Genomic DNA, 27,856 nt, shown 5'->3' with positions numbered 1-27,856 from the left:
CTCGCTAATCGAAAACATCCCTGGTTTTCCTCTCGGAAGCTGGCACAGGCTCCCATCCCAGCTTGTCTTTGAAGTTACAGTTTCTGACTTTCACTGTCTTTCCCTTCCACCCCCCTCGTTTGGAAGTAAGAGATCATCCAAGGGACACAAATGTATGCACGCTCGAGAGCCCTCCAGCTCTGCTCCAGCGCACAAGCAGGCAAGGCCGATAAACCAACATTGGCCCCGCGTCTCCAAGGCAAAGGCTGACAAAGCCGTCCGATTCCCAGCCTCGGGAGCAGGGCACGTGCCACCTGCACAGCAGTGCAGGCTCTCAGAGGGGTGGGCAGGCAGTGGTGCCCACCCGAGGGGCAGAAGGTCTCAACAACAGATCTCTCTTAGAAAAAAATTGATGTTGCAGATGCGAGGGATTTCCTGGGACACAAATCCTAATATTCATCAGGAGCCTACAGCCTGGGGGAACGTCACTTTGGGGAAGAAACTGCCACTTTCTAGTAAGGTTTGGGAGGTTCTTAGTTCATCTTCTTCAGGGCATCTTTCTAAAACCATCTCTTAACTCAAAGTTATGGGTTTGACAGGAACCCCCTGTCTTAGCAGATGGAAAATTAGCCATCAAAGCTGTTTGTCAGAACTCCCTCTTGTTGTATGTTTTATTCTGCCTTAGACATTTGTCACAGGACAGGACAGGTTATTCCTTGGATACACCTCTCACCACTGCACACAAAAGTAGCCTGGATGCCAACCCTATAGGTAGCCCAAGCCACCCTACACGGGTAAATTTATGTTTTGTGTTACAGAAGAGTTGAGCAGATGATCATAGCGACAGGAAAGTCATAAAGCATCAGTCACACGCAAGGGTTAAGGCTCAATCTCATGCCCTGGGCATGGAAGAAAGCAAAATCAGTCCTTCAAATTTCAAGGTTCTGGTGAATTTACAACATAAATTATTCATTGCCTTAAACAAAGACATTCCCTTATCTACCTCATCTTTACTTTCCTGAGCAATAAATATGGCTGCAATTAATTCTGGTGCAGAAGAGCCAATAAAATGAGTTATCTCCTATAAACCTTTCCTTCTGCATCCTAAGGGCAGTAACAAAAACACATTGCCGGAAGCTTGTTTCAGACATACCACGATGAATTACGAAGACACTGGAGGACAATACACACATGCACATCCTTTTAGGCTTTGGTCCTGCACCAACAGAGACAACCACAGCTCTGTCCTCTTGCCTTGACCGAGCTCGAAGCTTACACAGTTGGATTTTTCTCTCACACGGGCAGAACTGGTGCTTACATGCTCACAGTGCTGCAGGGACTCTTCCTCCCTCTATGGCTGTGTGTCCAAGGCAGAACTGCCCTGCTGGATCCTTTAATTTACAGGAGGCGAGCTCAAAATGCAAACTGCCCCAGCCGCGTGGCTCCCATGGCAGCCCCTTGGGCACGCAACCCAGAGCAAGCACTTTGTAACCCCTTCAGAGGGGCCCTGAGCTGGAGCAGAGGACAGGGTTGAGGTTGGGCAAAAGGACCTTAACTGAAGACTGTTCATTTTGCCGTAGCACCTAGAGGCACTCCCTGAGATCAGGTTGGCTTTGGTGTCTACAGAGTGTGGGATTCATCAACCCCAGCTTGAAATATCTTAGTAAGGAGACCTGCACTTGAGCAAGAGACTCTGGGCTCTCTTTGGAGTCAGTGGAGGACCACAGGCACTTTGGGGCATGATGCATTTGTGACATTTAAAGGAAGATTAAGATGAGCCATGCCCTAGAAATCCACAGTGACTACCTGGGGATGCCACAGCAATGAGCTCTGATGGTCCAGCCCTGTTGTCAGTCAAACCCAACACCTCACGGCCAGATCACAGAGTCCTTGTTTGCCATAGGTGGACGCAACACAGCCCAGCTCACGCTGAAAGTCTGTTCAGGGCAGAGAACTGAGCACAGATTTTACGCGTCTCGGGTTAATGCACTGCCAGAAAAAACACCTTCTCCTTTCTGACCAGGTTTCCAAACCTGAAGCAAACAAAAAAACCAACCAAACCCAGTTTCTGCAAACTGCCCAAATCCCCAAGCACAACCAGGCTTCACTTTGTGGTACACAATGGCATTGCTGGGATTCTAAATGTCTCCTAGCAATTCACAATCCTGAAGCCGGCTGAGTTTTTCCCTTGGATGCCACAGCAACAGGAGTGAGGGCAGATACTGGAAGAAAAATGCTGAACAGCTGATGGTGACTATTGACCAAATACCAAAAGGTCCTTGGTCCGGGTACTGGTGTGGGGCACCTAAACTGGTTCCATTCTGGATATTGTCAACCATGCTACCCATGACAGCTGTGTTGGGAAAACAATCAAGTTTTGTGCTTACTCATTTAGTTGGAAATTTTGTGAGTAATAGGAAGAAAAGATTGGATGTCGGGTCAGTCTGGCCTGTTCAGTGTTTTTTATCCCTCCATCAGGCCCTCATCCCTGCAAGCCCCTGACCTGCACTCATCCCATCTCACCTCATCCTCCTGAGCTAGCGCTGTACTTGCTCTATCTGCATCTGGTAGGGAGAAACGAGCAACTCCCAAAGGGGCTTCTGCTCACCCAGGCTTCAGCATCTATCCAGGAGGTGCCCCTGTGGCTTCTTCAGGACGTCAGGAGACAAGACAGGCTCCTGACGCAGGCATTAAACTTGGGCGCGTACAGTGAAGCAGGCTGAATTAATGGGTTTGCCTATTCCACCAGGTTAAGTCCCAGCTCAAACCCTCTTCATAGACCAAAGAACATCTCTGTCCATGTAAACTCTCTGCCCAAGGGGAGAGAACCCCCCAAAAAGCTTGGCAGAGAGGACTCTCAACACCTTAGCTTATGCTTTCTAGGTGGATCTGGGACACTTTGATCCTTGGCCCATCCACCACCAGAACAACCTGCAGCTGGCCCAACCCTATGGACGTGCTGGGGTCAGGGTGCAGCTGGGTTAATGCCCATGGTATAGGGGGGAGGCTGGTGGTTGCTCTCCAAACCACACTCTGCCCCACGGTGCAGAGGACCTGGGACAGCAGAGGACCTGGGACAGCAGAGGAGATGGCTTTCTTTTCAAACACATCCCTGCCATCCCCTCATCCCCTGGTATTTTATCCTTTCCAGGCTCCAGTAACTCCTACTGTCCCACCAGCTCCCCGATTGCCTTTTCTTACAGCTTCTTTGTCACCTCCTTGTTTCAGCTTTTGCACTTTTCATGCTTTTCAGTGCTTGGAGATGTTTCCCACGTCTTGCCCGACAGCAGACCCACTCACGAGAGCATCAGTACATGCACACGGGTTAAGGGCACAGCAAGACTCATCTCCGCCTGAGCAAGCTGCTCCATAGTTGGCATGAGGGATGAGCACGTACCTGCTCCCCTGCTCACCCTAACGCTGAAATTAGCTCCTAAATCCCTCCCTCCCCTTCTCCATTCGCAAATCCCACCGCATCCTTGGAGCGATTACGGCCATAGCAGGGAAGCAGCATCCCAATCAATACGGCTAATACGCGCTCCCACGCCGGGCTCCCTCGTCAGTGCGTGGCAGAGTCTCGGATTAAGCAGTAATCCTCACCGCAGCGCATAAAGATGGATAAAGTCAGCATTTCCATTTTACAAATAGAGGAGCTAAGGCAGAAAGATTAGCCGCCTTCCCTCAAGGAGCCCAAATCTCAGGCCTGAACTCAAATGAAATGAGTTTTGAGCTTCTCTCTAAGCAGGGAGACGGAGCAGGTTACAGCCGAGGGCTGGGAACCACAGCATGCCTGGGGTAGGCTGGTGGGAGGGGACACAAGGCAGTTTTTTTAAATATAATGGGAGGCCTCTAAACCTGGCTTAGCTCCCCTGCTTTGTTTGAGGCCAAGACTCTGACAAATTAACAGATTTCTTTTCAAGCCAAGAAGTTGCTTTTCAAACACTTTAACTGACCTTTTGAATGATGCCGGTAATCTTCTCTCACCCATACCTGGCTGAGCTACCAAGGATGCAGGAGAAATTCCATTCACCCCGACGGTGAGAGCTGAAGGAGGTGCAGATCCCACCATCCCCTTCCCTGGGGATCTAGGATTAACTCAGCACAGCCCTTATGCCCCTTTTCAGTGCTTCGGGCTGAACCTGTGGAGCTTCAGCTGGTTGTGGCCCTCGTCAGCCCTTCATCTGGCACCTAACGAGCTGCTGGCACACCCGCAGCCTCCTGCCTCTCCGCTCTGCTGATCCATAGAGGGAATTTTGCCTTTAGTGCCATGCAATCTCCCATCCCGAGCATTTAAATGTGTCAGGCTCTTCAGTGGTGATTAGTGAAAGCTTTGAGTGGAGTTTGTAGTGACGCTGGGTCTCTGTGCGAAGGACCGGGTGGAGAGCACGTGGCAGGAGGCCGATAAGCAAAGGGACGTACGGCCTCCTTTCCCAGCCACTGGCGAGCAACAGGCGCTTTGAAAGTGCGGTTTTATTTGACCCATTTCAGATGTTTACCTCGAGAGAGATTGCTCTGCCCTTGACTATGGGAGGAGTGTAGACAGCAGGCTGAGACGGCGGTGTCTGCTGCGGGTGTCTGACCTAGATGAGCTGAATCCCTTCCCTTCGCCCATGCCGTTGCTGTCACCCAGGCAGGAGATGCTCCCAATGTGCAGAAACACGGAGCACCGCCAGATTTCCAACGTGATATTTTTCTAAGCTTGTTGGTGTCTTGAAAATCCCTTTTCAGAATGAATTTTGCGTGTGCAACTTCCTGCCAACCCCGCGTTAGAGGAACACATTGCAAAGGGGTGGTGGTGCCCTCCAACACCCCCTCAACATCTTCTGGCTCCTTTTTTTAGCCGCTTCCCATCAGGGGCCCATTGCTGCTGTTGGGCATGGAGCCGCTTGCCCCGTGCCTTCCCGCACGGGCTCTCGCACCCATGGAGCATCCTTCCCCGACACCCGCATCTCCGGTCCCCACAGCCTCTCTAAGCCATACCTGCTCCCACGTGCTCAGCCGTCCCTTTTCCTGCCCGTAAGGCCCATGTGAGCATCGCCCCCGGATGGATCGAGCATATGGCCGGGTGTATGGGGCGTTAATGCGGCAGCTGGCAGGGAGCGGTGCAGCCTTCGGCGTGGTGGGTGCATGTGTTTTTGCCGCAAAGAAGAAACCCACATGCGTGACGTGACCACGTCCTGCGCTTCGGACATCCCCGCCCGAGCAGAGGTGTTGGTGGCGGTGGCTGCATCCCCTCCCCGCTGCTGGGTTTTACTCTGGTGCCGCTTGTAGGGGCATCAGGAAGGGGGTTTTCTTCCTCGTCGGCATTCAGAGTCATCCCCACGTTTCATTTGCTCTCATTCTCGCCTGGTTTCATCAGAGCATCATCGGATGGGACATGGACATTTCTCTCCGGGGTTGCTCACTGTTATTTTGGGGGGCTTGGCAGCCTTCCGCCCTTGGAAACAAACCTTTATGGCAGACGCGTGCTAGTGCAGAGCACGATCCCCTGAACCAGCCACGGCCATGTGGGGCCCTGATGGCTCCTGCTGCTCTCACCGGCTCGTCTCAGCATGGTCTCCTTCGAACAAGTCCTCTCTTCGTTACTTTCTTTTTCCCTCTTGATCCAAATTTTTTTCTCACTGGTGATTTGCACAGTGGCTGACTGCATCAGACGGGGATGCTGGAGACAAGGAGACGAGGGTGCAAGGGGATGCTCCCTCCTAGCATTAAATTTAACACACTGGTGAAGCCATTGCCAAGGTTCACCACTCCCCAGTGATGATTTGCACCCATGCAAGGACCATGGGGAAAGGGCAGGCTGGCAGCGCACGCTCAGATACCTGTGTGCTGCAAGGGAGCCGTGAGTAAATCTGTGTGCCTCCCCGTGCCTCAGTTTCCCCCAAAAAAGGAGAAATAATGCTGTCTTCTACCCGAGACCTAGTAAGGAGAGCAGCTAAACACGTATTATATGTATGTAGGTCTGCATATGTATTTACACATACATTAGGGTTGTTGAATCTATCTTAAATTAGATATAGAATCATAGAATCATAGAATCATTTAGGTTGGAAAAGACCTTTAAGATCACCCAGTCCAACCATTAACCTAACACTACCAAGTCCACCACTAAACCAATCAAGGGTAGACTAGACTAAACCATGTCCCAAAGTGCCACGTCTGCCCATTTTTTGAACACCTCCAGGTATGGTGACTCCACCACCTCTCTGGGCAGCCTGTTCCAATGCTTGACTACCCTTTCCGTGAAGAAATTTTTCCTAATATCCAATCTAAACCTCCCCTGGCGCAGCTTGAGCCCATTTCCTCTTGTCCTATCACTAGCTACTTGGGAGAAGAGACCAACACCCACCTCACTGCACCCTCCTTTCAGGTAGTTGTAGCGAGCCATAAGGTCACCCCTCAGCCTCCTCTTCTCCAGACTATCATTAAGGTTGGAAATCATTAAGGTTGGAAAGGCCCTCTAAGATCATCAGTCCAACCATCAGCCCAACACCACCATGTTCACTAAACCATGTCCCAAAGTGCCACATCTGCCCGTTTTTTGAAGAATTCCAGGGATATACATACAGCTTAGCTATTTCTGCTCCAGGGAAGAAGCATCCCTGGTGCTTGGAGCTACAATAACCTTTGGCATCGGCTGAGCTGATCAAACACCAAAGATCAGGACACCAGCCAGCTGGGTGAGGAGCACATCTACACTTGGGCTGGTGTTCTGGCAGCGGTGATTGCCCTCAGCTCTGCCGTTTCCCCATGGCAGATCATCTTCCACCTCCTGCGGAGCCCCTGCTCGCTCTTTGCTTTCCTCATCCAGCTCTTGTCTTCAAATTGCGGTGCATCACAGCCCGGCTCCTTCGTCCCCACAGCAGCGCTTGGAGCAAATTGCTGCTCACCTTCACTTCAGATCCAAGGACCATGTCTCAGAAAGGTTGTGAATGCTGGGGGGCTGCAAAGTACCTAGGGAGAACTTTGTATTTCCAACTGATTTTTCAGTGATTATCATCACTGAAATGGTTGGATGTGATTATCATCACTTTAATGGTTGGACTGGATGATCTTAAAGGTCTTTTCCAACCTAAATGATTCTATGATTCTATGATCAAAACTTCCCGGCTACACCAAGGGCCATAAATATCTCATAAAAGCTGCTTAAATGAGAACCCAAGTTCTGAGAACTCAAGGGCGAAGCCTTAAAGATTTCCTAAACGATGCAAAGCTCCAGCTAACGTTGCAGAAGTTGGTCCCACCGAGAAAAACGCTGTCCCGCTTGCTATGGAAAGCGAGCTACACCTTAAAGGCAGGCAGGTTTACAGCCATCGGTATAAAGATTTGCTGGAGGTTACCCAAGAGCAGAGGAGGGTTTTAGCTGACAGCCAGGGTCTGTCCTTAAAACCTCAACCCCTGCCTGCCCTGAGAAAGCCAGCGCCTTGCGTGCTTTGCATCGCCTGCCTGCAAATTGGCTGCCTGAATTTAAGATGACCCCCGAGGCTCGAGGAGCTGCATGAACTATTAGGAAGCCCGATCCCATTTGTGACATCTCAGTCAGTGTCTTGACTGCAGGAAGAAAGAAATAAAATAAAACTTCCAATTATAAAGGGGGGGGAGGGGGGCGGGTTGTAGCTTGGCACTGCTGTTTGGCTTCTTCCTGGGTATTTGCATTTTTGGTTTTTAGCCTCAGTTCCTAAGGAAATAAGCTTTATACAATTGTGTTAAGTTTTATATTTGTCCCCTCTACTCACCTGAACTGGGCAATATTATGAGTGGTACCATGAGGGGAAGAGGGAAATATGAGCTGGTGCCATGTTGGGCATCAGAGGATCCAGTCCAGCTCACCCTTGGGCTGCAGGGAATAACCACCTCAAAATTAGGGTCCCCGATGGTTGTGGGTGTGATGTCCCCAGCCTCACTACCCTAATTATTTGGTTGTGGTTAATTGGGGCACAGAAAACTCTTAGAATCATTTAGGTTGGAAAAGACCCTTAAGATCATTGAGTCCAACCATTGAACTCCATCTTGATGTGGTTGAGCTTTGTTATTTCCTCTGCCTGGCAGGTAGACATGGCTGAGTATGACGGGAGGTGACGGACGATCGTGCAGGTCCTGCTGCAACCGAGACCCCCCCCAAAACACCTCCAGACGTGGGTACGGGACCACCGACTTCCCCAGTGCCGTTCGGGTGGCAGAGCTCTCACCAGGCCACCACACGAGGGCACTGCAAGGTAGAGCGTGCTGGGGAGCTGCGGAAAGCAGATGAGCAGAAATGGGGAGAAAAGCCCCAAATTGTGCTTTTTTTCTTTTTTTTCCCTGCAGACAGATTTCACGCTGGGGTATTGGATGTCGCCAAGGGTTGCTCCTCAGCCCAAGCACCCTCACAGTGACAGCCCAGATGCCACGTGGTCACCCTGGAGGGCCACCACGAGGTGGTCCATCACCCATCTCACCATCATTTGATGCCATAACTTCTCCGGCCCCCAGCCCCACAAGCAGCATTAAGGATACAGGAGCCAGTCGCTGCTTCAGGTAATAGTTTATTTTCTCCGGGGGTGTAAAATGTGCAGCAGGTATGTGTATAGGACTGCCGTTTTCTTAGCCAAGAGGAGTCGCAACCAAACAAGAGACCGAAACAAAGAAACCTAACAGTATCCTGCCCTACAGCAATTAGTGCAAGTCATCGGTTCAACACAGGAAAACAAGGGAAAAAAAAAAAAAGGCATTTCCAAGCCACAGGTATTTTCTCTCCTGCCGTCGGGGTGGCAGGGATCTTGGAGGTGGGGCTGGGAGGTAGGATGGGGCTGCGTTCGCTTGGGCTACATGGGGAGAGTAGGTGTATCTTCTACAAGAAGGGTTTTTTTTTTCTCATTTCATCCCTTTTTTCTTTTTTTTTGGCTTGGAAAGAAAGTCCCGTGCGGACCAAGGAGGTGCAGGCTGTCAGAGGTGCCAAAAGGCGACAGCAGACCCTAAAAACCCAACCACGGGCGACCTGCTGCAAAACACAGCATCTCCTTAAAATGAGATGCTTGGGGTCTCGCTTCATTTACTCTCTCATCTTAAAACTTTTCCTCTGCAACCACACAATTGTCCAGCTTCAGGGCACCAGAAGACTGTAAATAAAGCACTAATCCCCTCCAAAATGGGTGTGAAAGTGCCCCGGATGGGGGGCACGGCAGGTCCCACGGGGCTGCGGGCAGGGCAGGAGCGGAGCAGAGATGGGGCAGTGCTTGCAGCCCCACTGGTGTCACTGGGAGTCCTGCTGAGGACCACACGTTCAGGTCTGGAGCATTTTAGGGGGGTATTTTAAGAAATTATTCTTTTTTTTTTTTTTTCTGCAGGTGACTGCCAAATGGAAAAGCCTCTTATTTCCCAAAGTGCAGGCTCTTTCTTTCCCTTTTCTTTTTTTTTTTTACATTTTTTTTGTATTTCATTTCTCCTGCACAACTTGGAGGAAGAGGCTCTTGCACCGCTCACCAAAGGGTTTCACACCAAGGGCAGGGAGCTGCCCGTCCAGCTCCACGCCGCTCGTACACAGGAGATGCTCCTTTTGCAGCAACACCTGGTGCAAGCAAATGCTGTGTGCGCAGCATCACCCCGGCACCGTTTCCCCCGCCGTGGTCTGGATGATCCAGCAGATAACAGCAGCTGTTCAGGGGCAAGAGCGTAGCCATATGTTGCTGCTAACAAGCATTTACTGAAGCTGGTTTCTTTCTATGATTCCCATGTGTCTGATTAGTGCACAGCTCCTCCGAGCAATTTTCAGATTTTTCACCCTCCCCTTGCAAATCTTGGGGTTTTTTTTTTTTTGGCATTATAAGCAAACCAGAGTGTGAGCGTAAAATGGGGCTAAAAGCCACAAAATTTTTTAAAAAAGTATTTAAAGAGCTAAAAAGTCATTAACTTAATTTTCATTTTGTATTTTTCATGCTCAGAAACACACCGTTTATGTGCTGACCCTGCCGTGGCCCTGCAGGCCCTGAGCACAGATGAGATGCTCAACGCCCGACCGCCTGCCCTGGGAGGGGGACTGATATTTCCATCTTCTCAAGCTACATTTTTGGACTCTGCCCGCAGGTCCAGACCCCTCCCCGAGCACCTGATACTGTGGAGCGCTCCTTGGGAGTGCGAGGGAAGGAAAAGGACCGGTGGCTGCGAGAGCTCAGGGTGTTTTGCTGGGGTTGCAGCGGGGCGTAGAACCCATGAGCCTGGGTCCCTGGTCCCCAGGCTTGGGAGGTTGGACTTGGACCCTTATTTCCCATTGAAAATTCCCTTCCTCCAAACAGACCGGGAAGAAGTCAAAGCGACTGAGCTGGGAATGGTCCCTGGGCTGTGCCAGCATCCCATCCTCCTGGGAAAGGTTTTGCCAGGGACTGCCCCATCAGCTGAGCAGAGAGGAGGGAGCTGCGGTGACGGGAACATCCCTCCCCGTGGTTAACTTTATCTCACTGTAGCTATGGGAAAGAAAAGCAGTTGAGTCCAGGCTAGTTTTTCCAAACCACGCTGGTAGGTAGCAGATAGACAGGTGGTGTGGAAGGTGATTCATCCCACCCTTGGGAGGTCCAGCGTAGGTGGGGTGAATCACCCTCCAGCAGAAGCCAGGATGGCTTCAGAAGAAGGCTGGAAGTCACGTTGCAGGTTAGAACACCCAAAATTAAAGTGTCAACACGTAGGTGTCTCAATGTGCGCTGGGTGTCTGTTACTTCACTTCCAAAGGGCTGAATGATGTAGGGTGAGTCCCACCGTTCCTACCTGGAACCTACTTTCCAGGCTTTTGCACCTCTTTAACAGACAGCAAGGAAATTCTGCAACTCCTGAGTGGCAATATGAATTGCAGGGCTCACATTCGTGTCAGCTGTGTTCACAGAATCATAGGATCACAGAACGGTTTGGGTTGGGAGGGACCTTTAAAGGTCATCCAGCCCAACGTCCCTGCGTCTTCAACTGGGTCAGGGTGCTCAGAGCCCCGTCCAACCTGGCCTGGGATGTTTCCAGGGATGGGGCATCTCCCACCTCTCTGGGCAACCTGTGCCAGTGCTTCACCACCCTCAGCATAAAACATTTCTTCCTTATATCCAAAGTCTCCCCTCCTTCAGTTTAAAACCATCACTCCTTGTCCTGTCACAAGAGGCCCTGCTAAAAAGCCTGTCCCCATCTTTCTCCTGAGCCCCTGCCAGCACTGCCAGGCCGCAGTCAGGTCTCCCCGCAGCCTTCTCCTCTCCAGGCTGAGCACCCCCAGCTCTCCCAGCCTGGCCTCACAGCAGAGCTGCTCCAGCCCTCGCATCATTGCTGTGGCCTCCTCCGGCCCCGCTCCGACAGCTCCATGCCCGTGCGGTGCTGAGGGCCCCCGAGCTGGGCGCAGGGCTGCAGGCGGGGTCTCAGCAGAGCGGAGCAGAGGGGCAGAACCCCCTCCCTTGCCCTGTGCCCACGCTGCTCTGGGGGCAGCCCAGTGCTCGTCGGTACCTGCTGCAGCTGGGCCCTCAGAGCTGTGGGGAGCAGATGAACCAGAAGCCACCGCACCGTGAGCTGGGAGAGAGCCCCGCATCCTTCCAGCCCGATGCTCGGTGCCCATCACGCCCGTCCCAGCTGGGGAAGGGGAGCAGAGCCCCGGGGAGGCACCTCCACGCTCCTGGATACCTGTGGCCTGGAGTCACCGCACAACATCGAAATGGAAAGAAATAGGGTTTTCTCTAGTCCTCCCTCCCCACCCCAAAACGTGATCGCCGCCAGCACCTGGCTCCATCCAACCCGACCCAACCCAGCGCAACGAGGGAAAATCAACCTTAACTCGTTAATCGTCATCAGCATCGCAACGCCAACGGCCTCCTCGGGTCGGAGCCCGTACCAGCTAGATGCTTAATTAATGTGTGATTATTTTGCCTTTCCAAAAGGTGCCTTTGGAAAGCACCGAATTTGTGTGTCCAGCAAACATCCGTAGACCTGAGGCCACGGGGATGGCCACGCCAGCCCGAGGAGGGAGGCAGCTCGGCATTTGCGGCGGCTTAGCCTTCTCAGCGTGGCCACGAGCAAGAGAACCAAGTCCCGCTAATAATTTAAGAGCATCAATTAATACAGTTTAATAAATACATAAAAGGATCTAGTCTCTTTTTTTTCCATCCACTTTCTAGCGTCAATGAAAGTTAAGGGTGATTGTCCCGTGAGTAACTAAGGCAAATTTGTTTGTTTGTGTGTGTGTGTTTCTCTCTCCTTTTTTGTTTTGATTTTTTTTCCATTGTTTTGTACATAAAGCAATCACATAAAAATAGTTATAAATAGAAAAATTGCAAAGGTTTTTCCCCCCCTAGACAAATAGGAAAAACAACCCAACCAACCCAACAAACAAATCGAGACAGAAAAACCACCTTGCTTCAAGTCCTTGTAGATTATACAGTACTCGGCATCTTTGGATACTTTACAATGACTCCAAATCGTAGACAAAAAAAACACCTGAAGTAACCAGTCATCTGCAAAATGTCGCTTGTGTAAGAAGTTGATACGTATTAAAAAAAAAAAGTTTGATGCAGTTTTAAGAAGTTTTCTTTTCTTTTTTTCTTTTTTTTTTTTTTTTTTTTTCTCCATTGACTTGTTGCACACGGAGTCTTTGTGGATTTCTTTTTGGAGGAGGAAACGAGCGCTGGGCAGTTGCTTGGGATGGTTCTGCTGTGGATGGTCTCAGAGCAGAAGTCCTTCATGCCCTCATGGGGGGCTGTGGATCCTGGACCCCTCGTGTCCCCCTCATGCTCCGGTGGGGAGACCCTCATCCAGTCACCACTTCAGAGCGGCACTATTGATGGGCAAATGAAAAAATTAATGAACCCGCGGTCCTCTCGTTCTCTTTGATTCTGCTGATGTTGAAAGGTAACAGTAAAAAAAGAAAGAAAAAGCCCTAACTTGTAACATTTACATTTTTGAGAGCTGGTTTCGTATAAAACCAGCTTCCCAGGGCGCCTGCTGCAAGCCGTCTCAGCTGGTGGTGAAACTGGGGTCCCACCATGTCCAAGAGGAGCCATCAGAGGCAGATGGCCATCAAAAGCCTTCATTCTCGAGAGTAGCTCATGTTTTTAGGGGCTGAAGGAGGCTGACGGGGCGATTCCAGCCAATCTGCCACTTTTTTGGCCTCAAAAGAAATATTAGATAGGGGTGGCCAGGCCAGGGTCTGCAGGGGTGCTGGGGAGGACCCCAGACCTGGTGGCCACCGTGGGCAACCTTCAGCTTGGAGCACCCCGTCATATGTTACCGCCTCATCTTTTGAACCAACAAATGGTGAAGACATAGTATTTCTACTTGCTTGCAAGTAGGCAATCTCATCTGCAAGGCATCTTTAGCAGACTTCTTTTCCACAAAGATCCCTTGAGACCAGCAGCAGGAATATTTGCACACCCGATTTTTTCCCATTGACCTTGCAGATTCGGGGACACTCAAGTGTTTTGTAAATTTTTGTCATCAAAATATATATAGAAATCAGAGGGAATTAAGGACACAAATCCAGACATTTCAGAACGGTCAGCGGCTGTGAATTCTGACTCTTTGGTTTGAAATGACTTTTTCATTTCAAAATTCCCACATGGTTTATTTTTGCAAAGCAAGGGTTTAATAAAAGCTCAGGATTAAAACTTTTCTGATCCTTCCAAAAATTTTCATTCACCTTTGCAAGCAACTGAAGTTAAAATACTCAAAATAGGCTTTGGTTCTCCTTCTGAAATTTTGAAATGGCCAAAGAACCAAAATAAGTAAAAACACCCTTTTCCACCCAGCTTTGCTCCTGGGTGATTTTCTATCTCTTTTTTTTTTTGATTTTTTTAGGGTCCCAACTTATCCTGAACAGCAGGGCTTTCACCAGCCCTGCAAATCTGATTCTTGCTGAGAAACGCAACGGCCAGGATCCTCCCCCTCCCAGTGTGGCTGCTTGACCCTCCCCTTTATCCCTTGTCGAATAAGTTTTGTTAGCAGACATGAGAATTAATTAAAAAAAAAAAAAAAGTCCTTTTGACCAAAAGGGCCAAGGAATGTAACATATCAAAACCAAGTCTGGACGGCTTGTTGGTATTCAGCAGGCCCCGCGGGTGGAAAATGGGAAACATATCCCCCAGAAGTGCCATCTCATGGTGATGGCCGTGCCCTGGACTAAGGCAAGTGACATTTTTGGGAGCGTTGAAGAGAGCAGCAGTCCTGGCCTGGCCTTCCCGGACGGAGCCGCAAGCGGTGGGTGGCCGGATGGGGCAGCGAGTGCCCCATGGCCGCTAAGCCAAGTGCATCGCAGAGTCTAAAGTGCCGGAGGCCATGGGGCGCAGCAACCGCCCACCCAGCTGCTCGCCCCGGGGATGGCCCCGTGCCCCAAGCCCCGCAGCAGGCCATGGCGGCGAGGGAACGAAGAGCTTCTTGGGAGCCAGACGATGCGAAAGGACAGGCGGGGACCCCGAGGGAGCCGGTCGCCCTGTTGGGAAGGGAGCGAGTTCTGTTGTAGCAGAACTCGCATTGGTAGAGCCGGACGCCCATGGTGGGACCGGGAGGGGTTTAGTTGCTCGCCTCCGAGATGGGAGCCACGTGGCCCAGCCCCGCCAAGCCACTGAAGCCCGTGCTCCAAGGATCGGGAAGGGGGAAGAAAGGTTGGGCAGCGAGGTTTTCATTATGGCCCAGGGCAAAAGCGAAGATGCCCGCGTTCCTCTCCATGTCCAGCTGGGCTCGCCTGAAGAGCTTCATCTGGGTTTCTTCGAACTGGCTCTCCAGCTCCTGCAGGCTGAAGGCGGTCTTGGCCCCGCTCAAAAAGTGCTTGGGGCTGGGGCCAGGAAGGCACATGGCCGCGCCGCCGAGGTGGCCGCTCATCTCCTCCAACGTCGGCGGCATCACAAAGCTCTTCTCCACCGGCGGACCACCGGGAGCGAAAAGCAAGCCGGCTGCCCTCCATGCCGCCGGCTTGCGTCCTCGCCGGGGTCGCGCGATCCGGCAGCTCTGGCGTTTGATGTGGCGATGGAGGTGGTCGGAGCGGGTGAAGCTCTTGTAGCAGAACTCGCATTGGTAGGGCCGGACGCCCGTATGGATGCGCATGTGGTTTTTCAGGTCGTAGTTGTGCACGAATTTGGCATTGCAGTGGATGCACAGGTACGGCCGCTCCCCCGTGTGCTTCCGCATGTGGATTTTGAGCTTGTCCTGCCTGCAAAAGAAAAGGCGCTCGGTCAGGCGGCGTAGGCTGGAAGGCATGCGGTTGGGATTGTGGATCAGGAGAGGGAAAGGTGATGGGAAGGTGGAGGGCTCATCCTGGGGCTTCCAGCCGTGGCACTGCCCCAACATATGGATGCTCTTGTAGACTGGCACTTGCATCCACCTCCTCCTTCCCGGGGCGACAGCGCCTAAACATCGTACACCCACAGCCCTCCACATCAGGAGTTTGCAGCCCATCCCAGAGAGCTCAAAACAGCCTAAATTGGAAGAAAAAACCCTCTGGAATAAACCCAAAACCCATATGGGAATATCGAAATAAGTACAGCTATATAGCTATATTCCTGCCCGCAGATAAGGAAATTAGTTGAGCTTGTGGGTCAATGCTGCTTAAACAAAGTCCCTCTTGGAGCTGATTTTTCCTTTCCTTTTATCCTTGCACTGACCACTGGGTGTCTCAGGAGCTTTCGTTTGAAGCGGGAGCATGGCACAGGGTGAAGCAGGCAGAGGTGCAGGCAGCGCCCGGGCGCTCTGCACCCGCTGTCCTTCCCAGCCATCTTCTCCAAGGCCAAGACACGCACATCCAGCCTCACACGTGTTTTGGAGAAGGTTTTTAAATACAGCCATGGGACAGCATAAGACTCGTCCCAAGAGCACTTACAAATACAGTTGTTTTGTTTTGGTTTTTTTTTTTAAGGGGAATATCTAAAAGCAGCAAGAATATTTTCCCAAGCTGGCAGTCCAATCACTGGTTTGTTTTTTTTTTTCCCATTGAATAAGCGTTTCCTTCTGCTGTCTACAAAAATCACAGCAAAGGCATACGATTATAAAACGCGAAGCTGATCGTAGCTGAACTGAGCCAAGCGCGCTGCCTAGGTTGTATGAGTGGAGTTCAAGTAAGTAAACAGCAAAGTGGGAGAATTCATATTGTCTTCTGAAATCCTTTCATTATGATCCCTCCAAGACATTAGTAATGTGGCTAAGAATATGGAGTCTATATGGAGTCATGTCCTTATTATATATAAAATATGTGAGCACGCAAAAAGAAGCAAAAACTACCCAAAAAAATCTATGCTGGCAGGTCAGGCCCTCAAAACTCGCAAGATGCTGCCTTTGCGCTAACTTCTGCCACCCTGCCCGTGCGCATCTCAAAATAGTTTTCGGTGATGTGACCGGCAGCATGCCGGTGTCGGCCGCGCCACGAGGAGTGCAGCCCTGGGATGGGCATCCCTGCAGACCAGTCCCTCGGGATCAAGGGTGCAGAGAATTATCCCCAGCAGGAGAGTCACTTCTTCGTCAGATGATGCTTTATTGCCTTTGGGAAACCGGTCCCAGCCTGGTCCTGCATCCGCAGCGGCAGCGCAGGCAGCGGAGATGCTCCCTGCCTGTACGGAGGTTGTAACGAGCTCACGTGAGGATTACAACTCATGCAGATTTTTAGGGAGACAGAAAAAAAAAGCATCTCTTGGTCCCCATGCCAAGCCCCGGGCCAGATCCCAACTTCCCGTTCTGCGATTTTCAAAGACGCTGTTATCCCAAGATTTCAACAAGGGTGCGTTTCCCCCAAAAGGGCTGAAATCAGTTCTCAGCAGCAGACAAAGCAGCGTGGAAAATTTCATCCCAAACGGATAATGCAGAGCGAAGTCGTAAGCAGATGAACGCAGGGGCTCGTAATGCGCAGTGTTGGGAAATGTTAATAAAAAGCAGAGCTACCAGCCCCACCTATAATATAATTTAAACCTATATATGTAATGTTTAACCTAGCAGGATCGCTTTTCCTAATAAACATGCAGCGTGCCAGGACTGTATAATGTAAATACAGGCAAAGCTTTTTTCAGGCTATTATCCATCTCCAGCAGAAAACTGGAGAAACGGAGAGAAACTGGATCCTCCCTGCCCCGGCAGCATCTCCGTGGGATGGAAGAGAGGTTTTATGGCTCTACCTGGAGAAGCTCAGAGGTTGGGCGGGCGAGATGCTCCGGCTGCGGTGAAGCACCCAGGGGAGGATTTGGCAGGGGAAACACAGGCTTTTGCGAGATGGGAGCTCGGCTCGCTCCGTGTGTGTGAATAACCTTAATGCAATTGCATTAGGAGAGCGATTAGGGCTCTGCGAGCTGTCACAACACAAATAATAGGAACAAATAATGTTAACCTTTCTGGCTGGAACAGTTTCTCCTTGAGCACTCCGAGGTTGTCTTGGTGGAAAAGCTGAAATATTTGCAGTTTTCTCCAGCGTTTTAGCAGGGTAAAACAGCAGACTGGAAGCTGAGCAGCCTTTGTTTAAGGAAAAAATTAATGAGCTATTAAATGAAGTCCTGCTTCCTGCGATCGGATGTCCCTGGGAGGCGGGAGTGGCAGATCCAGGTGCATGTTGGGGTCCTTGCCGTGGGATGCGAAGGGGAAGGGATCGGATGGGGAGGTTGGGGGACCTCCCCACCAGGAAAATATCTTGTCTCTATTTCCCCCCAGTAAATTTGCACCTCCACAGTTCTTCAAGCGCAGAAATTATGCAAAGGACTGATTCATTCCGAAATCCCATTTGGGAACCTCTGCTTCCCTGCACCCTCATTCCCAGGGGACCCCATGGGGGAACCGTCTGGGCTTGCATCTCCCCAGCGAAGGCACCGCTCGCTGCCCTGGGTGCGAGTCCGATGCTTTCGGGAAGCGTGGGATTCCCCCGGAGAGCCAAACACATAACACAAGTGGCAGCGTTAAGGAAATCCCAGCAGAAATCTCTTTCTACCTCTCAATCACTCCACTTTGCTTAAATCCACTTTCCCCTAAAGGAGACATCTCACATTTGAGTAATGCTGAAAATGGCTAAAAAAACACCCCCACAAACAAAACCAAACAGCTGCATGCTATTCAAAAGACTTCCAAATATATTTAAAAAGAAACCAATGTTTTGAAATTTCCACTTTGCTTAGGGTGTTAAAGAAGGAAGAAAGCCTCCAGCCTTCAGCTCTGTGTGGGGTGACCCAAACGAACGGCTTCGTTTTCTTGAGTGATGATGGGAGACTGCACCGTTGGATTAACCCAATTTTCTTTGCGATTATTTTCTTGGCTTAAAGTCCTCCTACCCCTGTGCTTCGTATTTAGAAGCTGTTGAGCATCTGGGGGGATGTAGAAGCTGTCTGGTTTAACCCTGTGGTAGTAACGGGCCACGCTAGACCATCTCTGATGGAGCTTTTAACCTCCTAGGTGCTGATTTAACCTCTCTGGATTAGGAGTCAGGATACCCGAATTCCCACCTGAACCCTTGTACTAACCTTAGCAGTGACTGCGAGTCAGTACCAACAGCCCTCTGTGCCTCAGTTTCCCCAAACGAAGCCCAGGATGCTGCCTTTGCTTGCAGAGGACTTTGGGAGCCCTCTGGGAGGGCTCAGCTCTGGTATTCCCATCACGGGGAAGGTGCTGGTGATGGGTCAAGCCAAGCTCTCCCCTCGTCAGCAATTAGCACCCGCAGCATCACACCCCGGAGAGCGATGGGGACCACAGGATGAGGCTGGCCGGGTGGTCCCTCCAGCCCGGGGTGCAGCCACACTCACCCCATCCCTCTCCTCCCAGCAGAACCTGCCTGTCCGGAGGTGACGACCCAGCGCTAACCTGAGGATGCAGCACCAAGAAGAGCCGGATCCAAATTCCTGCAGGCAGGAATTAGCACCAGGCAGCGGCCTTTCCCCTGCAAATACCAGGGTGAGCCGGCTCACGTCGCATACGCCCACCCGAGGCACGATGCTCCCCGCATTATAATATGGTGTCTGCTGCGTTAATGGAGCGGAGCATGGAAATTTATTTTCAGGTCAAATCCTCATCATCTGCATAACTTCCACTCGAATATTATCACAGGGACGGGAGAAGAAAAGACAGGCTGAATGTGGGAGCACCCCAGGTGTCCAGCCATTGTCAGGAGCTCGCCTTTGCCTACTGTGCATATTATTTTCCTCTGGTTTGCTCGCCCCAGCCTAATAGGGCTCTCTCTCTCACACGCAGCCAGGAGCTGAAATACCATGCTCTTGCCAGAAAGCTTTATTATTATGGTAAAGATTGTACTCATTAGATATTAATTATACCCAGCAAGAGCAGGTCCAGGAATCTATTTGTCTCTGCTCACCGATTAAATTTGCCCAGCTTTTCAGAGAAGGGTTGCAAGCTGTAGCATTAGATTTGCGCAGCCCGCTCCGATTTATTACCATCGAGGGGTCTGCTGAGGTGAAGAGAGGTGCAAAGGCTGGGAACTGGTACCAGGGGTGGATCTGGCCGGTCATGCCTGCCTTGGGAGCAGCCCATGTTGGGGCTGGGCTCACCTAACTTGAGATACCTAAAAGTCAGGTGCCCTAATCTAAGCCCCGCAGCTTGTCTTTGCGGTCAGGTATGACCCCTGCTCATCCCCTTTCCTCATCTACCTCTCTGAGGGTGCTGATCTCTTTCCACCGACCATGGAGGGAGTTGACGTGCCAGGCTCTTGGGCGGCCAGCGTTCGGGGTGATAAATCGTAGAATCATAGAATGGTTTAGGTTGGAAAAGACCTTTAAGATCATCCAGTCCAACCGTTAACCTACACTGCCACATCCACCACTAAACCACATCCCTAAGCACCACATCTACACGGCTGTTAAATAGCTCCAGGGATGGGGACTCAACCACTTCCCTCGGCAGCCTGTTCCAGTGCTTGACAACCCTTTCCATGAAGAAATTTTTCCTAATATCCAATCTACACCTCCCCTGGTGCAACTTGAGGCCATTTCCTCTCGTCCTATCGCTTGTTGCTTGGGACAAGAGACTGACACCCACCTCACTACTAACACATAATAATTAGGACAGCTCCAGCCTGAGAAAGCCCAGACACCGTCATGTCTAAACATGTGGAACTTGGTTGTGGTCTACGCTGATGCCAAAATGTGCAAACCCAAGCTAATTACATCCCGCAGCTAAATGGCCCTCCCAACTCAATGCATCTCCCAGCACATTAGAGACGAAGCCTCCTCGGCTGTTTGACCGTCTGTTTTCCAGCTCCCTCTGGTCCAGCTGTGGTGAACTATGGTGGGGTTGAAAACATCCTGTTACTTATTTAAGCTTTTCTCCAGCAAGTGGATGGATCCAGTGAGCTGTGGATGTGATCCGCAACCCACCAAAATCAGTATGTTTGTTCTCTTCCTCCACCCTCCCTTCCTCCCTTTTTTTCCGAAGGGATAGAGATCATGCCCTGCTTTCTTTGCTACTTATTCTGGGGAAAAAGAGATGTGCAGCTTAGGAATCAGCCATGGGTCATGACGTGGCCCCTTCACCCATCACCACCCGCCCCGCACACGGCCACCCACGGCAGAGGTAACCAATGCACACCTGGTAAAGCGGACTTCACAGATATTGCACATATACGGCTTCTCTCCCGTGTGGGTCCTCATGTGCCTGGGCAGCTTGCCGGCCCCCATGATGACTTTGTTGCAGATGGGACATTGCTGGGACGCCTTGGGCTTTATCTTCCTCTCTTCCTCCAGGGGCCACGGGGGAAAAACTCCTCCAAACTGGGTAGCGCTTAGGAAATTGAGATAAGCGCTATAGTCAGTCTCTGCCTTAATATGCCCTAGGGGACCTGCTGGGGCGTTGGTAAACATGTCCTTGAAGAAGTCATTAGGGAAAGGAGGTGGAGGCAGGTCTTCCTTCTCCTCCTCTTCCTTGATCTTCCTCTTTTTGATCACCAGATCCAAGGGGCCATTGTCTACTTGGGGCTCCTCGAGCTGGGAGAAGGAGCTAAAATCACCATTCCATAGATGGGGGAAGAAGCTTGGGGTGAAAGGAGAGAGAGCTGGCCTCCTTTCTGGGATGTTCGCCTTCGGGTACAAGTTTTCCCTTAGCAAGGACTCGATGGAGAAGTCTCGTATCACACCCAAGTGTCCAGAGGAATTATTGGCTGGGTAGTGATTTGGAAAGTCTTTAGGTGCTTCTGTATATGCTTCTTCGGTAAGATCAGACTTAGAAGGGCTTTGGTGACAGCTTACTTCTTGGACATCGGTTAGGTTCTCCTGACTGACAAAATCTTCCACTTCTTCCTCCTCCTCCTCCTCCTCCTCATCTTCATCTTCATCTTCGTCATCATCTTCGTCCTCTTTGTCATCTTCCTCTTCCGCCTCTCTGTCGGGCTCCATGATTTCAAGGCATACATTGATAATACACTGGATCTCCAGCATCTTGGCAGCGCTGAGGATGTGCTTGACATTTGAGGTGGTGATGGTGAGGGTTGAGGTGTAGGCAAACTCGAGGATGGCAGAAAGTGCTTCAGGCTTGACAAAGTCAATCTCGTAAACATAGGGCTGGTCTGTTAAAGTGCCAGTAGTGAAGAGTTTTTTGAAGTACTTGCTGCAGGCAGCAAGGACGGACCGATGGGTCCGGTACTCCTGGTCCTGTACAATGAGGATGACATCGCAGAGAAGACCGTCATGCCGCTGCTCATTTAAACCACATAAAACTTCACTGCTGTGGTTCGGGAATGGGATCCCGATAAGATCTTCAATGCCATTGGCCATATTCTCATTTAGTGCCCTAGGACAAAACACAGACAGCAGAGCATTAGCAGGGGATTCCCAAATAATAATGCCAAAACAGACCTGTCTTTTCCTGGTGTCCTCCTCTCCCTTGCCTCACTTGGACCTCCGTAATCACCTCCTGCTTGCACTGCCCCAGTGCATCTCCATGTCACCTTTAACTCCTTACAGGTCCTCTGTGATTTAACTTCTGCTTCCCTCCACATCTCTTCTCCTCCTTCTTTGTCTCCATCCTTCTCTTCTTGGCTCCCACCCTATTCACCTTTTCGTAACCACCACAAGCTCCCTCGTCTCTTTCACATCCCTCCCCCAGGAACCTTGTGCAATGACTCCCTCCCCATCATGTTTTTTCCACATCCTCCCAGAGCCAACATCTTTCCAGGCACATGTTGGATTTGCCCTGCCGGGAGCTATGTGGAGAAAGGGTGATGCTTCACACTGCCAAGTGCCAGCACCTACATCACTTAAACAAGACAAGCCAGGGAGTGCCCATCTCATGTATGCAATTGTTTTTGGGACTGGTAGAACTGGATGTCCCAAATAGGAGGAACTGCTGGTCATGGCTGTTTGCTGCAGCAGGAGAACAGTCCTTATGGGGCAGCAGGTCTCCAGTTCTGTGTCCTCCTGCTACTTCATGCCTGGAAGCTATCCCATGTCACCGCAGCATGTGGACAACCCGCACAGGGATGTCTTCCCGAGGGATCTGGGAATGGGGGAGACAAGTGAGGAGTTGTGTGTCACAGTGTACCTAAAGACTCAGAGAAAGACAACCAGGGAGCAAGGGCCTGGCCAGAGGCAGATGGCTGTCTGCTATCTTCACCCATGAGCTGAGCTTGCCCTGTTCCCAATCCTGTTTGGACTTGTTAGCTTGGTATCAAATGCCCTGTGCATCTGGCAAACACCTTCCCCTGCTAGAGCAGCTCCAGCTTCAAAGGGAAATTCGGAAGCAAAAAGCCCACACCCAAAAGGAAAACCTGACTTTTTTGCCTTTTTTTTTTATCTGTAAGATGTTTCCTCTTTCACATGGCTCCAGCAGCCCTTCCACATGAGAAATCCCAGGAAAGGAGAGTGACTTCCTCCAGCAGGCGACGAATACGTTAATCCCATCACACACAGAGTACATCAAACAGCCAGAAGAACTTTGAAGACACTAACCCTTTGGAAACTCCCAGGACACAGAGCATGTGTTCATGCAGTGTCACCTCTACGAGTCCCGGCTCGTGGCCCCACTGCAGGTAGACACTAAGTTCACAGCCGAGTGGTTCATCTCTGAGGGAGCCCAGGGTACACGTAATTAAAACTGCAGCCCCACTCCGGCCCCTTTCGCAAGGCTGAGACCATCAGGCAGGCTCCCAATCCCACCCTGTGCCACCTCCGCATCTCTCCTGGGATTCACCACCACGTCCTGGGTGTCCTTCCCTGCTCTGTTTCTGGCCACGCTGACTCCAAAACTCCTTCCCAGCAGCTGTGGGGACCTGGTCTACCTCATGGTGAGGGGCTGGCTCCCACCCTACCACCTGCCTCCAGCCCTCGGGGATGGAAAGAGCCTGGTCTGATGGAGGCTGTCCAGGGAAATCCTTGCTTCACCTTGGCCAGCAAGCCAGTGACCCCTGGGGGAGGCTGGAGAGCTGTAGAGGGGATCAGACTCTGCAGCAAACGTTCCCGTGGGAATAGGAACGCCGTCTCCCTTCTCCTCCCTCCGCAGGGTCAATCTCTAGCTGAGACCTTGCAGATATCTCCCACACACCTAATCAGCGCTGCCGAGCACTCGCCGTGTGGGAGCCGGCGAGCGAAGGCCTGGGGAAGACGGCGCAACCTAGACGGAGCACACCCCAGGGAAGGGTTACGGACCACCAGCCCGGTGGGAGCAATGCCGGGATGGGTCCAAGCTGTCCCTGAGCTGGTGAAGCCTCACGGGGGGCTGGAGGGCGGCCCCCGCCATGGGAAGCCCTCTCCAGCCACCTCCCCCTGCCCAGAGATGGGGAGAGGAACCGGGAATCACACCCTTCCGAGCCCCCCTCAGCTCCAGCCACCGACATTTTCAGCTGAGGGACGATGCTCCAGTCCCTCGTCCCCTGGTCTACCCATTAGCTCCACGCTAATTATGTCTGTTGTCTGAAACAAATTGATTCATTACAGTGTGCTGTGCTTAACCATGTTAACTAGCTATGCTTCTCTACCAGCCCAACCGGCTCTGTATCAAATCTTCCTTGAAAATTGCCAAAAAATGAAAGTAAATCTGATGTGTTCTTCAAGTGGAGCGTAAGATAATAAATAACGCCTGAGCCAGGGAGGAAGAGATAACTTCCTTTTTAGGGCTTTGTATCCTTAATAATAAGCATGCGCTATTAAATTTCTAGTGCTGTATTTCTCTTCTACATATTATTTTTGTTTGGAAGGAGCATTAGAGTTAAAGGAGCTCCTCATGTGAAGGAACGTGTCTTCCTACGAATCTATTTTGATCTTTTATTGCCAGATCACCCTAAGTGCGAAAGATCGGAAAAGCAGAATATTAGACTACCCTGACCATTGTTTTTATAGAGTTTTTTTTCCAGACGCTAAACTCCCTCCTCCCTAATTTGTGGATTATTCACTCGTCAGCAAGAAAGCAAGAAAAAATGGAATTAGAAGATCAGGGGGTATGTGCTTATAAACTAAAATGATGTACAGCTCCCTTCAGTGGGAATGGACTCCTTTTCCTTTCTTTTCCCCTCCTGGTCCTCTCTAGATGCGGTTCTGTTAACCGAAGCACTTAGGCAAGCTGATAACTTTACAGGATGCTGGCAAAATTGAAGGTGATTCATGTCATTTAAATGTGGGGAGGGGGAGAGGAAGAGAAACAGCCCATTCATTTGCATACATTTGCATTTTTTTAACTCGCAGGGTGGTTTGACAGCTCCGGAGCTCAGCGAGCCTGAGAAATGACCTTATGGTTCCCATGCCCCCGGGGAGGTTGATGGCCACAGGCTGGAAATGTGCAGAAGCTGATGTTTTCCTTCCTCCCCCTCCCTCCTCTCCCTCCTCCTGCGCTCCCCCCTTCCCCAAGCCAAGCCAAGGGTGGGGTCCTCAAGACTAACAGGCCTAAAAATAGCATCTGATGGTGACAAATGTCACCAGTGCACGCACACACACATGCAAATGCTGAACGGACTACATGGAGTTAAACGGAAAAAAATCCCATTTTATAATAGAAAATTACAGCATTGTTAAAATAAACTGGGGTGGGGGCAGGGAAGGGTGGAGGGCACCTAAAATAAATGTATTCTGCAGATGACGTCTCGAAACATTGCATTTATGGGCACGCTTAAAACTCATTCATTACCTTCTTGCCGTGAAAAGCCCCATTTATAAAAGAATGATCCTGGGAGATGCTATCTGGATGCAGGACCACTTTGGCGAGCTCTGCCAGCGTATTGAGGCACCTACAAAGGGGAATTGAGGGGAGCTGAGCTTTGTCCCCTTTTTGGGTGAAAATCCTTCCATTTTTGGGAAGGATGGTGCTTTGCTGGCTCGGGGCAGCGACCACCCCAATGGAGATACGTAGGCAGCAAGATGGAGATACGTAGGCAGCAAGATGGAGATATGTAGGCAGCAAGATGGAGACACGTAGGCAGCAAGATGGAGATACGTAGGCAGCAAGATGGAGATATGTAGGCAGCAAGATGGAGACACGTAGGCAGCAAGATGGAGATATGTAGGCAGCAAGATGGAGACACGTAGGCAGCAAGATGGAGACACGTAGGCAGCAAGATGGAGATATGTAGGCAGCAAGATGGAGACACGTAGGCAGCAAGATGGAGACACGTAGGCAGCAAGATGGAGACATGTAGGCAGCAAGATGGAGACACGTAGGCAGCAAGATGGAGACATGTAGGCAGCAAGATGAAGATATGTAGGCAGACGTAGGCAGATGCAGGCAGGAGTCTCGGCTGCGATGCCGCGGTCTGACCTCACTGCCTGCCTGAACGTGGGTGATACAACCCAGACACAAGCCAGCGACCGCAGCAATATTATAAACCGTCAGCTACGCGCGCTCCCTGGGCGACCCAAAGCTCATCCAGGGCACTCTGCTGCTCAGAAGCCCCTTCTACTTTTTATTTTTATTTTTTGGTTGCTCTATTCTCACGTATGCTTTTAACTTCAAGCCTCTTTCAGTAGAATACAGCCTCTGAAAACCAGTAACATAAAACTGAAATATCAGAGAGAGAGGCTAAATGCTCACTTAGCAATTGTGATAAGGAAAAAATAGGAGAATACTCAATAGATTACAGAGATATATCTCTAGAAAATAGATAAAGTGAACTAATATTGCCTATATTCATTTGTATCAGTGGAAATGGAGGAGTGCTACAGCTTGGAGGAGCCCTGGGAAAGATGTGCCAGCCCCGAGGTGGGACAGGATCCTGCCCCCGGGTCTCAGCGTTGCTCAAAGCCAGGAGCAGGAGACCTGTGACCTGTGAGGGCTCCTCATCAACATTTCCCTCTCCCATCTCCTTCCTCACCTCCCACGACAACGCCCTGCGAAGCCGGGCCCTCGGAGGAGATAAAGGCTGCCAGGAAGAGCCCAGGCTTGTGCAATGCGCGGCTCCGGGTTCAGGGCTACGGCAGGGCTGGGGATGTCCCTGTCCCATCGGCTCCGTCCGTGGGGACGCTTCACAACTTGAGTCTTAGCTGGGAGATGGCAATTTTGGCTTTTAATTGTATGCTGACACGTAGCATCATTACTATAACATGCAGCATTAATATTCTAATAATTTAATAGGTGTATATTTTATTATTTGTATATTTTTAGATATTTATATTTTTACATATTAATATATTTATATTTATATATTTGTATAGAGATTCTCGGAGCATTTCATCTTAAAATGTGCATTGCTTGGCCTTCTCTTTGCTATGATTTTCCCCGCGGGAAGGAGCTGGCTACTGACCACATTTCTTTTTGGTATGCAAAGCGCTGGGCTCTGCCCAAAGCTGGGGAGCGCAAAGCAGCCGTCCCCCCATGTCGTGTTCATTCTGCATTCAGTGCGGTGGAGGAAGAAGCCTGAGGCTCTGGCTGATCTCTGCCTGCTACCAGTGTCAAAATGACATTTTTCCAGGCAAAACAAATGGTGTCTCCAATTCTTCCCTCTTTCCGCATGGAGAGCGGTTTGGGGTGCAACCCCAGGGGCAAGGCTTGGGGTTGAGCATCCCCCCATGGCCGGGTCCTGCCACCCCGACACAGCACCCCTCACGCTCGGTCCCTGCAGGCACAAAACCCCAGGAGGGATTCAAGCTCTACATCTGAAGCATGAGGCCATCCAGCAAAGCACCCCCGAGGTGGCTGGACCTGGATTTGGGGCGCAAGGCATCCCTGGCCACCCCAGCCTGCTGCCCGCGGCAGGAGAGGGAGTTACAGAACCATAGAATCACAGAATGGTTTGGGTGGGAAGGGACCTTTGAAGGTCATCCAGTCCAGCCCCCCTGCCATGGGCAGGGACATCTTCAACTGGATCAGGGTGCTCAGAGCCCCGTCCAACCTGACCTGGAATGTTTCCAGGGATGGGGCATCTCCCACCTCTCCGGGCAACCTGTGCCAGTGTTTCACTACCCTCAGCGTAAAACATTTCTTCCCCAGATCTAGTCTGAGTCTCCCCTCTTTTAGTTTACAACCATTACCCCTTGTCCTGTTGTTACAGGCCCTGCTAAAAAACTCTATCCCCATCTTTCTTCTGAGCCCCCTTTAAGTACTGAAGGGCCCGTACTGAATCAGCACGAGGTCTCAACAGCTTTCCCCATCCTGCCTTATTTTCTACCACCAACTCCTTCCCTCCCCTGCCCGGGGCACTCGGCACCCCGAGGGACAGACGCTTTGGCTCTGCTGCTTTGCTACCTGCTCCTCTTTCCCAATCCTCATTCCGGGCTGCAGGAGCAGAGGCAGCACCCAGGGTGGGCTGGCTCCCTCTGCATCTACCCGTGGTCCTGTGTATGTAGACCTGCCTGCTACATCCATCAGCCCATAAATATAGGTGGGTTTGGGTTTTTTTCCAGGTTTATTTATGGCTTGTCATAATGAGGCAATTAAGATGTGCATGTGAGATTACCCTAATCTGTCAAAATATTACAGCTGCTTTCTATGGGATACACTGACCAGTGATTGATAGCTTCCGCTCCTTAGCCGTGTTGTTATTCTGGGGGTATGGGGATGCTGGAGC

General features: G+C 50.9%; 1 protein-coding gene across 1 annotated transcript; it reads right to left on the bottom strand.

Annotated features, from left to right (window-relative positions):
* Positions 1 to 14,478: 14,478 nt before the first annotated feature.
* On the bottom strand, positions 14,479 to 22,966 carry ZBTB7C (zinc finger and BTB domain containing 7C). Its single transcript, XM_009490164.2, has 3 exons — positions 22,924 to 22,966; positions 20,464 to 21,709; positions 14,479 to 15,115 (listed from the first exon to the last, which is right to left on the bottom strand). Exons 2-3 carry the CDS (start codon positions 21,642 to 21,644, stop codon positions 14,479 to 14,481), a joined length of 1,818 nt encoding a protein of 605 aa, XP_009488439.1. The 5' UTR covers positions 21,645 to 21,709; positions 22,924 to 22,966.
* Between the last annotated feature and the right edge of the window lie 4,890 nt (positions 22,967 to 27,856).

The sequence above is a fragment of the Pelecanus crispus genome, chromosome Z, assembly GCF_030463565.1.
Source record: "Pelecanus crispus isolate bPelCri1 chromosome Z, bPelCri1.pri, whole genome shotgun sequence".
In the NCBI taxonomy this organism is placed as follows: Eukaryota; Metazoa; Chordata; class Aves; order Pelecaniformes; family Pelecanidae; genus Pelecanus; species Pelecanus crispus.
This window is presented reverse-complemented; position numbering and strand designations above follow the sequence as displayed.